Here is an 11,516-nt window from a genome sequence, read left to right on the forward strand (position 1 = left end):
TTCATTTTGTTTGCTTTCGCAATTTTTCAGAACAAGATGCATTGGATTACATAAGAGAATAAATGTCTCGATATACTTTTTGATCAGATGTTGCTCAACGAGCAGTTTTCTGTTCTTTCTTTTTTCTTTTTTAACCACAGCACTGATTCTGAAGCACTCACTGATTTATGTCATACCTGTTTTCATGAATTATAGAGGTGTACACCGGCAATGTATATTCTTTTATTAAAGCTTAGGAATTTCAAAAATCCATGTCACAGTTCACACCAAAATAAAATGAAAAAGTAAATGTATTGCATAAAGATTTAAAATTTTTTGCATTATAGACTTTGCATTAGTCTATAATGTTATGACTTTTTTTTTTCTAAATTTTCTCATATTCTCATTACCATATGCATTGGGACATTTATTTATTTTTTGATGTCCTGCTATTTTTAATTGTAATTCCTATATTTCTATATTAATACACTGATGCATAAATACTTCCTAATATATCATTTTCAAACAGTATTTATTTATTTATTATTGCATCACAGTAATGAGAACCTGAGAGGAAAGTGTACTTAACTGTCATGAAAATATTATACAAAAATATAATACAATGTATTTTTCAAGTAGCATCTGTAATTCGTGTGACAACGTTATATGAAATGTTACGTATCATATTAGCAAAGTACAATATATTTGTCATGTTCATGAGCTCAAACAAAAAGATAATATTAACGTGCAATCAGGTAACAATAAATCACATGCAATGCTTGATAATTAAACATCATGCTGCAAATGATTGCAGTGGAGTACAATAACAATTTCAGATCTATATGTAATGTTATTGAGTAATATAAGGGTTAGTAACATGACATGTATCTAAATATGATTTAGAAGGTCAAAGGCATGTGTGTGTAACTACAAAACACTATTATGCCTGTAAAAACAGCATCTTGGCAGATCTCTTCCATTCCTGATATGAATGTGCCATGGCTTGTTTCCCTTATCAGGAAAAATAAAGATGATTAATTCTATAGAATGGAATAATCGCTGATACCACAAGCTTTTTATAAAGCACCACTCTAATTAGGATTAACTGCTGATTAGCGCTTAATCCTTTGCGTCATACGTTCAATGTAAACCCTGCCTGAGATCAGCAAATGATTGCTAAGTAGCAATTCAGCTATTTAAATGGAAACAGATGGCTGTCGAGTCCATCAAATTAAACATCAAATCTGTCAGGCTTTTATAAAAATACATGTGAACTTTGTTACATAAGGCCAGAACAGCCTGTAACTAGGCCTATTGCGAATATTTACTTCATATGACACTCAACCCAAAGCTGTGGCTCAGACAATATCAAACAAGCAATATTCTCAAACATTCAACTAGTCAGTGATACAAAAATGTATCAAATGTTTTCCTAACCGTTAAGTATTGGCCATATCTCCATATTCAACTTGGCAACAGTAAATGACCACACTGTAAAAAATAAGTGTAATTTTAACTGTAAAATTTAGTAGAAACGCTACGGAAAAAAACTGTTAATAGGTTAACAGTAAGTTCCCGTACTATATACAGGGAAAAACTGTAAAATATCTAACCAGACATTTCATGTAATTTTACAGTAAAATGCTGTTAATTTTACAGTTTTTAGAAGTAAAAATAACAAATCAATGTATAATTTACAGTCAAAAACAGTAAACTGATATTCCCAGAATTCCCTGCATGACACTCCACATTTGAAAGTATTTTGTTTAAATAATCATGTTTTTTTAATAGTTTTTGTTATTAGTTATGTATATTTGGGCTTTATGTTACATCTTCTGTCGTTTAATGAAAGTTTAATGCATTATTTAAGTATCATGTGTGTTACCATGATGGTGTTTTGTGTTTGCATGAATGACTCTGTGAACCTTCTATATATTAGTATATACTTCTGCTTGTGGCGAAGCTACTTGTGATGAGCTTTGATTCTTCATGTGGCTTTCTCTTTTACCACCTGCATTATTATGGTGGTTGTCAGTATGTTAAAGGTACAAAACAGATTTTAATAGCAGTGTGCATTGTTGAATTTACTGGTTTACATTCAAATTTTCTTGTTTGTAAATTACAATTTTATACTGTAAAATTTATTTTTATACCGTAAATGTGTTTACAGTTTTTCTGTATTTTTTACAAAATTATTCTGGCAACCACAGCTGCCAAAATTATTTTGTAAAAACTACAGAATTTTTTTACAGTGCACTTATGGATTGACTGCAAAATAAAAACATCCTCCATTAGAATTACATGTGTATGATGAATCCAAATGTGCACGCAATCTCTGCTGCTAATATATGAAATGTTTTGATTTGTATATATTGGCTAATAGGTTGTTAAAAGGAAAGCAGCTGTATCATACCTCATTGAGGTCTAAAAGTCTGAGCCCTCAGTGAGAAGGGTTTATTGTTGTTAAAAAAATTAAAACAAAGTGACATAAAAATAAACAAGAAGTTTTACAAATTTAAGTATCTGCACAAGTGGTCTCAGACCTTGGACACCATTGGACCCTGGAGATTTTGTAAAATAGAACACAAAAACTATGCGGTACAACTGATTCATTCTGATTAATATGAGTATATTTCCGTTATAATGATTCAATCCCGTTTTTGAGCTATTCATTAAAAGAACCATTCGTTTCGGGAATCAAGCTACATTTGTTTAGCTGTATGTTTTTGATTCGTTAAAAACAACCGGCTCATAAGAACCGGCTCATAATTCGTTTCAGGAATCGGGCTGCACTTGTTGCACCGCATGTTCGTGATTCACTAAAAAGAACCGGTTCATTCATTTTGGGAATCAGGCTGCACTTGTTGAGCTGTTTGTTTTTGATTCGCTAAAAGGAACCAGCTCGAGACAGTCATTAGTTCCAGGAATCGGGCTACACTTGATGCTCTGTACATTTTTGATTCGTTAAAAATAACTGGCTGGTAAAAATGATTTAATTTCGGGAATGGGGCTACACTTGTTGAGCTGAATATTTTTGATTCACTAAAAGGAATCAGTTCATTCATTTCGGGAATCAGGCTGCATTTGTTGTGTTATATGCTTTTGATTCGCTAAAAAGAACCGGCTTATAAGAAACTTTCGCTTCGGGAATCAGGCTACGCTTGTTGAGCAGTATGTTTTTGACCACTAAAAAGAACCAGCTCAAGAGAGTCATTAGTTTCGGATATCGGGCTACACTTGTTGCTCTGTACATGTTTGATTCATTAAAAAGAACTGGCTTGTAAGAGTGATTTCGTTTCAGGAATGGGCTATTCTTTTTGTGCTGTTAACCACAGATTCAGCAGCAGATAAGCACCAAAACACTAATAAGGGAACCTTCTAACTTGATATATTACAAAAATATTATAGAAAGTAAAATACTCATCTTGGGATTGATTCTGGGATGCTGGGTTTCACAACAACAACAACAACAACAACAACAAAAAACAGCACAACTTCATACATGTAAATTCATTACTTCCTGAAACATGGCATCAAACACATTATCCACCCATGAATCATTCAACACTTGTCTTCATAGGATGTTACACACTGCCGAAGGATTGTGCTTAGCCGTTGCGTTGTTGGTCCAGTATTTCTTGGTACCAAAATCCTCTGGGTACAGGGCGGAATATCCTACCGCTTCCACGGGTCTCCTCTTCTGGATGCGGTGCAACAGGATACGATAAGTTCCTGTTATTGGGCTGCGGCAGTCAGTGCAGGTTTTATTCTGCAGATGTGTGCCACTGATGCCCAGCTCGCTCAGGGCTGACTTCACTTCCTGTTCCTCCACGCACAGGCTCTTCGCAGGGTCAGCTAGGTAATTGGGCGTCGCATTGAAAGCAGGATAGGGTTTGGGATATTCGATGCCCTTCAGCCAGGGGCATAGCATCAGCTGCGACACCGTGGTCCGGTCCACAGGTACGGGTCTCAGCATGCCTTTGATGGCCAGTTGACAGGACTCAGGGACGTGGGGCGGGATGCTGTACGCCCCCTGCAGGATGCAGCGTTTCAGTCGGCCTAAGTTGTCGCCGTAGAAAGGCATGGTGGTGGTCACCATAAAGTAGAGTAGGACACCCAGCGCCCAGATGTCCACATAACGGCCCACGTAGCTTTTGTCTCTGAACAGCTCAGGTGCCGCATACGGCGGGGAGCCGCAAAACGTGTTCAGGGTTTCGGTCGGCTCACTGACAACACTGAAACCGAAGTCACCCACTTTGATGCAGTAGCAAGTGGTATAAAAAATATTTTCTGCTTTCAGGTCACGATGGATGATGTTGTTTTCATGCTGAAAAATAAACAATGAAATAGATAGATCCGTTAGACTGAATCATACTGTGTAAAATGAAACACATACAAATTCATAATTAGAGAAAATGCTTATACTGTACCATGTAAACAAATGTGTGCAGAATGTAAACATGTCATATAATGGAAAAATGTCTACTTTAAACTGACCACTGACAAAAATCTTAATGTAATTCACTGAATTTTGCTGATCCATCTTAATTAATAACAATAATTCTCATTTAGGGTTTGATCAGTCAGTAATAATTTTGTGCATCAATTACAGAATTTAATCAATTATTATTATCAAATAAATGTTCTTAACTAAAATATAATTCTTGACCTATACACTACCGTTCACAAGTTTGAGGTCTGTAATATTTTTTTTTATGTTTTTTGAAAGAAGTCTCTTCTGCTCACCAAGGCTGCATTTATTTGATCAAAAATAAAAACGGTGATATTGTGAAATATTATTACAATTTAAAATAACTGTTTTCTATGTAAATATATTTTAAAATGTAATTTATTCCTGTGATCAAAGCTGAATTTGCAGCATCATTACTCCAATCTTCAGTGTCACGGGATCCTTCAGAAATCATTCTAATATTCTGATTTGCTGCTCAAGAAACATTTCTGATTATTATCAGTGTTGAAAACAGCTGTGTTGCTCAATATTATTGCAAAAACCATGATGTAGAAACATTTTATTCAGTATTCTTTGATGAATAGAAATCTTTTGTAACATTATAAATGTCTTTACTGACATTTTTGATACATTTAATGCTGAATTAAAGTATTAATGTCATTTAAAAAAAAACAAACAATCAATATAAAATCTAAACCCTAAATGTTTGAACGGTATTGTTATTTCAGTTCAAATTTTAAATTTTTTCAGTTAAAAAAAAAAAAATCCAATCTACCTCTGACCAGTAATATTGACTAAAAAAAATAACTATCAAAAAAGATATTGTATGTGCTCCAAAAAGATAACCAGTCCGTTCTCAGGTGCGTAAATCAAGAAAAATTTGATCAACCAAAAAACAAAAATGTCTGCACACTGAAAGACATACAATTAGAGCACTGAAGAAAGCATGAGCTGAAACGTCTTTTCACTTTTTTGCACTTTTGTCACCCTATAGATGTTAAATTAAAGTAATGTTTGTGATAGACTCTTGCCTTGGTCTAATTGTATGTCTTTCAGTGTGCAGACATTTTTGTTTTTTGGTAAAAAATAAAATAAAATACAAATTTCACTAAAATAGTCTAATTGAATTGAACAAATGACCAAAATTCAAGTCTCATAATCTATGTTTATAGGACTTTCCAACCCATTTAATTAAAACTCACAAGTCTAATTGCTTAGAAATGTAACAGAACACCTCTTCTCAATAAATCACACAGTTTGAGGTATAATTCACGTCTTTAGCATGTGCAGGATGAGTAATGCAGTTTAATACTTAGGATGAGGGGTTAATATCAAGCAATATTAAGAGCGATGCTTGTCTTCACAAGCAGCATTAATAAACAGGAGCTGTTGTCAGGTCAGGCGAGGACAAGCCTTGCTGCTCTCACCATGTATTTGATGGCTGAGATGATCTGGGCAAAGATGAGCTTGCTTTCCAGGTCTGACAGGCGCCCCATGCTGGTGATGCGTGAGAGCAGGTCTCCTCCGCTGCCATACTCCATAGCGAGGTACACATGCTTCCTGGTCTCGAGCACCTCATACAGACGCACAATGTTCGGATGGGACAGATTTTCCATACAGATGATCTCTGAGGCAAACAGATTCTGTGACTTCTTGTCGAGACGCGCCTTATTGAGAATCTTTACTGCAACACGTTCTGTGAGACAGAGAGAGAGGAGTGTTCAATAACAGTGAACTGTATTTAGGGGGAAATCCATGTCATAGCTACAAACTTAGTGGGATGCTAGCGAAATATTCAAGTGACTTTTTTATCTTATTGAAGGTCTTTAAACAAATGTGTGGTAAAATGCTTGAGAGGCCTCCCTGCTGTGTTGTTTTCAAGAGGCCTTTCAACCAACCCACCAAAAATATTAGCGTGATTCACAGAGGGGGTGCTGTAAATCTGACGGGATTACATGAGCGGATCAACTCGTGGTCAGACCCTGTTCAACTGTGCCGCCTGCTGTCAGAAGCTACAAACTGACAGAACACAGCAATCCACAGAGGGTAATGTCGTGATGAAGTGATGAAGTATCGGCAGATCTCATTGTGAAGTACATCCGAGTGTAATGGATTCTCAACTAGACAAAATGTACAGCAGGGACTTGGTTCTATGCAATCGGTTGTTGACTGGATTTTGAGTTGTGAGTGTTGCACCCAAAAATGGCTGGAGCTTGCAGAACGGGTTTAAGTCGATTAATTGATTGGAGAAGTCCTGCATACGTCACCAGAGAAGAGGGATGAGAGTCCAAACAGCTGATAAAAACATCACAATGATCTGCAAGTGATCCACACCACTCTAGTCCATCAGTTAACGTCTTGCGAAGTGAAAAGCTCCGTGTTTGTAAGAAACAAGTTCATCATTAAGATGTTTTAAACTCCAAACCGTTACAAGTCCTCTATCCATAATATCGTTTTCTCCAGTGAAAGAATTGTCCCATCTGAATCAGGAGAGCAATATGCACAGATCAAGCACCGTTTACAAGTTTTAAGCAAATATATCAGTGGATTTTGATGTGAGTTTTCGCTGGAGGAAGTGTTATGGATTATAGACTGGTATTTTGGTCGGTTTAAAATCTTGATGGATTTGTTTCTTACAAACAAGCAGCTTTTCTCTTCACATGAAGATTAATTGATGGACTGGAGTCATGTGTATTATTATTATTAGGATTATTGTAATGTTTTTATCAGCTGTTTGGACTCTCATTCTGACGGCACCCATTCACTGCAGAGGATCCATTGGTGAGCAAGTGATGTAATGCTACATTTCTCCAAATCTGTTCTGATGAAGAAACAAACTCATCTGCATCTTGGACGGGCTGAGGGAGAGTACTTTTTAGGCAAATTTTCATTTTTGGGTGCACTATTCCTTTAAATAATTATGAGGTAAACAAAAAAAAACATATGTATGGATGAATTGTTTGCAAAAACAAATCGCCAACTCGTAAAATAGTTACATGTTCTCGTGAGATCGGATTGGAATTTTCATTTCATTCCCACTTAAAAAAAATTTGGACTCAGGCTATTTAATATTATATGAAATAGATAAAAATCACAATTATATTAAGTACATATCTGAATTACACATGCAGTGGCCCCATAAAGTGTTTGGACATTTTAAATGTCCTCAAAATTAGAGATTGACTATAGATATTATATTGTATTGTATGTAATTTTTTTAATTAAGACACCATTTAGATATCATCTAATGAAAATGTCAAATTAATCTTTAAAAAACACTAATAATTAAAAAAAAACTAGCAAATCTCAAAATGTAGATCTTATTATTTTGTTGTAATGCCTACATTCACTTGTAGCATAGAAATTCTTCTTCATTATTTATATTAATTATTAATAATATGTTCCATATATAGTACATTTTTTAATTATTCATCATTATTTAATCATTATGAATTACTGGGTCATTGGTATCAGACAGAATTTTAGGAAAGATAGTACTAGCACATTTTTCAAATTAAACATTTTGAAGACAAAACCTTTTGGACAATTTCTGGTGGTCGATATTAGAGGAATGTGTGCATAGTTCTCTTCAGGTGTGAACTTAAGAGGAACTAGCCTCATACATCCATTAAAAATGACCTTGACACTTGTTGGTTAAATGTAATTGCAAACTGCAGAAACTTAAAGCTAGCCTGAGAACAGGTATAACTTGTTTCCAAGTGGTTTTATTTGATTTATGGTATTTCAGATACTCTGTGCCACTTTATGTAGAGTCATCCAAAGCCTCCTTAAGTGACAACTGATTGTCTCACCTTTAGTCAAAGCATGAACACCCAGTTTGACCTGAGAGAAATTTCCAGTCCCTATTTCTCCTCTGAGTTCATAGAAAGCAATCCTGCGGCCCAGCATCATGTCACTGATGACCTGCTCATTGTGGGACATGTCATAGAGGACCCTCTCGAAGGCCGTCTGCTTCGCTCTTTGTTCAGGCGTAATTGCCGGACACTTGCGTGTTTCTGCTTCTTTCTGGGCAGGTTGGGCCTCCGGTTCATTCTTTCCTTTTTTCCCATGTCGCTTTGCCCAGACATTTAGTGTTTTGGTACCTTGGATGGGACAAAAAAAAATTAGGTTTGAAAATACCAGCAAAGTCAAATTACTCAAATTAATAAAAACTGTACATAAAAACTAATTTATGGATCCTCTATCATAAGAGTGGTGACGAGTGTTTTAAGGCACATTTGCGTTCATTTTTAACCTTTAACCTTTTGTACATCTCATAATAGTTGAACTAAATTGAGTATATACATGTTTCATTTTTTTTTTAAAGATTTATTTTTGGCATTTTATTTAGATAGGACAGTAGATCGACAGGAAGCAAAGTGGGTGAGAGAGAAAGGGGGTTGGGATCGGGAAAGGTCCACAAGCTGGGACTCGAACTCGGGACGCCTGAAGCGCAAAGGCGCTATATGTAGGCACGCTGCCCACGAGGCCATCGGCGCCGACGAGTATATACATGTTTCTAAAGAATATACAGAAACAATTAATTACTGCAGCTAATAAGAGGTTTTGCATGATAATAAATTATACTGTTGCACTGGACTCGATGTTCGATTCTCCGACTATTACAAGCAGATTTCCTGCTTCAGTGTCACGATCCCTGTTCACCCCGTCCTTTAAAGGTTAAGCTCCTGTAAACCTTTCCTTCAGGATGGAAGGTCAATGAGAGGAAGTGTCCCAGTCTGTGGAGACTGACACGGCCATTGCTTTTACATTCATAGACATTTACCAAACAAAAGTCAGGACATAATTGAATTTTATTTCTCATGACATTAAAAACCTTGAAATGTAAAGGCTTATACCTGATGAAATTATTTTTTGTATGCAAATATAAACGGTTACTACATTTCTTTACAAAACTACAATTTTAATTTAAAAATTTAGAATGTGTGTGTATATATATATATATATTTGACTTAAAATATCACCCTTTAAACGCTTTTTAGGAGCTATTATTTTTAATTTGTCAATTTTTTTTGTTATAAATTATTGTATTTAGGTTGATTCTGTGATGTTAAATAATGTTTTTTTTTACTTGAACAAAACTACTTCGTTTAGATGCTACCTTTTTTCAAGTCAAGTCACTGTAAAAAAAATAAATTGTTGAGAAAAGGTCAAAATCCAATTCAACTTGGTGCATTCAGATTTTTAGGCTCAACTGTTGTCTTAATAACTGTACTAAGTTTTGTCAATTTGAATTTGTTCAGTAAATGCACAATGCCTCATTCAGCCAAGGCATTCTTAAGTAACAGTAATTTTGACATACAGTATATATATATAGTCTTATAGGACACTTAATGTATTACATCACAACACAACAAATAACTAACAATAGTGACAAAATAATAACAAAAGTTTAAAAGAAGTCAGCAAACAGCAAAACAATAATCCTTTAAGAATAACCACATAATTTATTCATGCTGCAATGCAACATTTGGGGGAATTCTGTTGCTTTGACATGGGTTTTTATGTAGTATTTGAGACTCAAAGTTTTTTGTTTTTTTTTACAGTTTAGGTAGGTGTATTTACATTATGTACAGTTTTTTTCCCTGTAAATTTAAGTGCAATCCATAAAACCTAAAATGTCGATACTCTATTTTTATAGTGAAGTTCTGTCAACCACAGCTGACTTTTTTTTTTTACCATAAATTTCACTTTTTTCTTTTTCTTTTTTTTTTTTCATTAAAGACTTAACCTATAATGTAAGACTTGCGTGACACCAGCATATTGAAATAACATTTCGAACACTGTTTTGGAATATTGCATAGTTGCATCCCTCTAGATGTTCTTGTATAATCCTAATCCATGCCTGCATGTCCTTTCTATTTTAGTTCAAATGTCCAGTATGTCTGCACTGGAGGCAAGATCAGGCTTGCAAGTCTGAATAGAAAAGTCTTTAAGAAGGGTGGATTAGGAGCCACGTTAAGACCATGCATCACAGGTTGCAGACTCAACACACTTCTAAAAATACACAGGATATCCACTGAACTATTTTCAATATCAGTAACACCAATGCTGCAGGAAGAAAACAAATAGTTGGGAATAAGACTTAATTTAATCACACTATTTTTCATTAATGACTTTTGCTGCCTTTAATAAAAAAACATTTGCACTGTAACACCAAAAAAAAATCTAAGGGTCATAATTAGCACTTAAATTCTACAAAACAACAAAATTATTTTCCACCAACATCTTTTGTACTGTGAAACTGTTCATCATCTTAAAAAAACAACTGTGTTTAGGAGCATACATTAAGAGTTGAAATTAAATATTTATTAACTAACAACATTCCAAATCAATGAACAAATGATGAGATCTTATGCATATCCACTGTGATCAATATGCAGTTAATAGAGGATCACATTTGTCTTGTAAGAAAATTATCTTTATCATTATTCTCGGTTGATATATTATTCATAATCTATGCAACCTGACACATAACCACTGCTAAAAAAACAGGTCTTAAAATGTATAGCCCTAAGAGATAGTTTATTTAAAATGTATTCATTTACTTTTTCTGCTTGATTACAAACTCTCCCTATACTCTATTCCATGAAGAAATAAACTTTACCTGGTAGCTGTGGATCCTTCATGCTGGTGTCTGTATGAATGAACGCAGACAACAGCACAACAACCTCTCACTCTACAGTCTTCAATCCTCCAGCGATCACCAGCACTCAATCCAATTAGATGGACGTAATAATAGATTAGATTCAACTTTATTGTCATTGTGCAGAGTACAGGGCCAATGAAATGCAGTTAGCATCTAACCAGAAGTGCAAATAGCCAGTGTATATAAATAAGAGTAAATACGTACAGTGGGTAAACAAAAGAATCAAACCCCTTTAAAATAATCACATTTGGTTGCTTTGCAGTCTAAAATGAAGATGGACACAGTTTTTGTTTTATCCCGCTGTATTTACTCAGTGCAACTTATAACATCCAAGTGAAAGATATAACACCAACATGTCAGGAAAATAAAAAATAAAAAAACAGAATCACTGAGTTG

The 11,516-nt window shown here is 34.8% G+C and overlaps 1 protein-coding gene across 1 annotated transcript; it reads right to left on the minus strand.

Annotated features, from left to right (window-relative positions):
* Positions 1-2,239: 2,239 nt before the first annotated feature.
* On the minus strand, positions 2,240-11,172 carry LOC107757944 (serine/threonine-protein kinase NIM1-like). Its single transcript, XM_016575555.1, has 4 exons — positions 11,079-11,172; positions 8,263-8,553; positions 5,878-6,146; positions 2,240-4,306 (listed from the first exon to the last, which is right to left on the minus strand). The coding sequence occupies exons 1-4, from the start codon at positions 11,098-11,100 to the stop codon at positions 3,554-3,556; spliced, it is 1,335 nt and encodes a 444-aa protein (XP_016431041.1). The 5' UTR covers positions 11,101-11,172; the 3' UTR covers positions 2,240-3,553.
* Positions 11,173-11,516: the final 344 nt, after the last annotated feature.

The sequence above is a fragment of the Sinocyclocheilus rhinocerous genome, unplaced genomic scaffold, assembly GCF_001515625.1.
Source record: "Sinocyclocheilus rhinocerous isolate Xijiao unplaced genomic scaffold, SAMN03320098_v1.1 scaffold324, whole genome shotgun sequence".
Lineage (NCBI taxonomy): Eukaryota > Metazoa > Chordata > Actinopteri > Cypriniformes > Cyprinidae > Sinocyclocheilus > Sinocyclocheilus rhinocerous.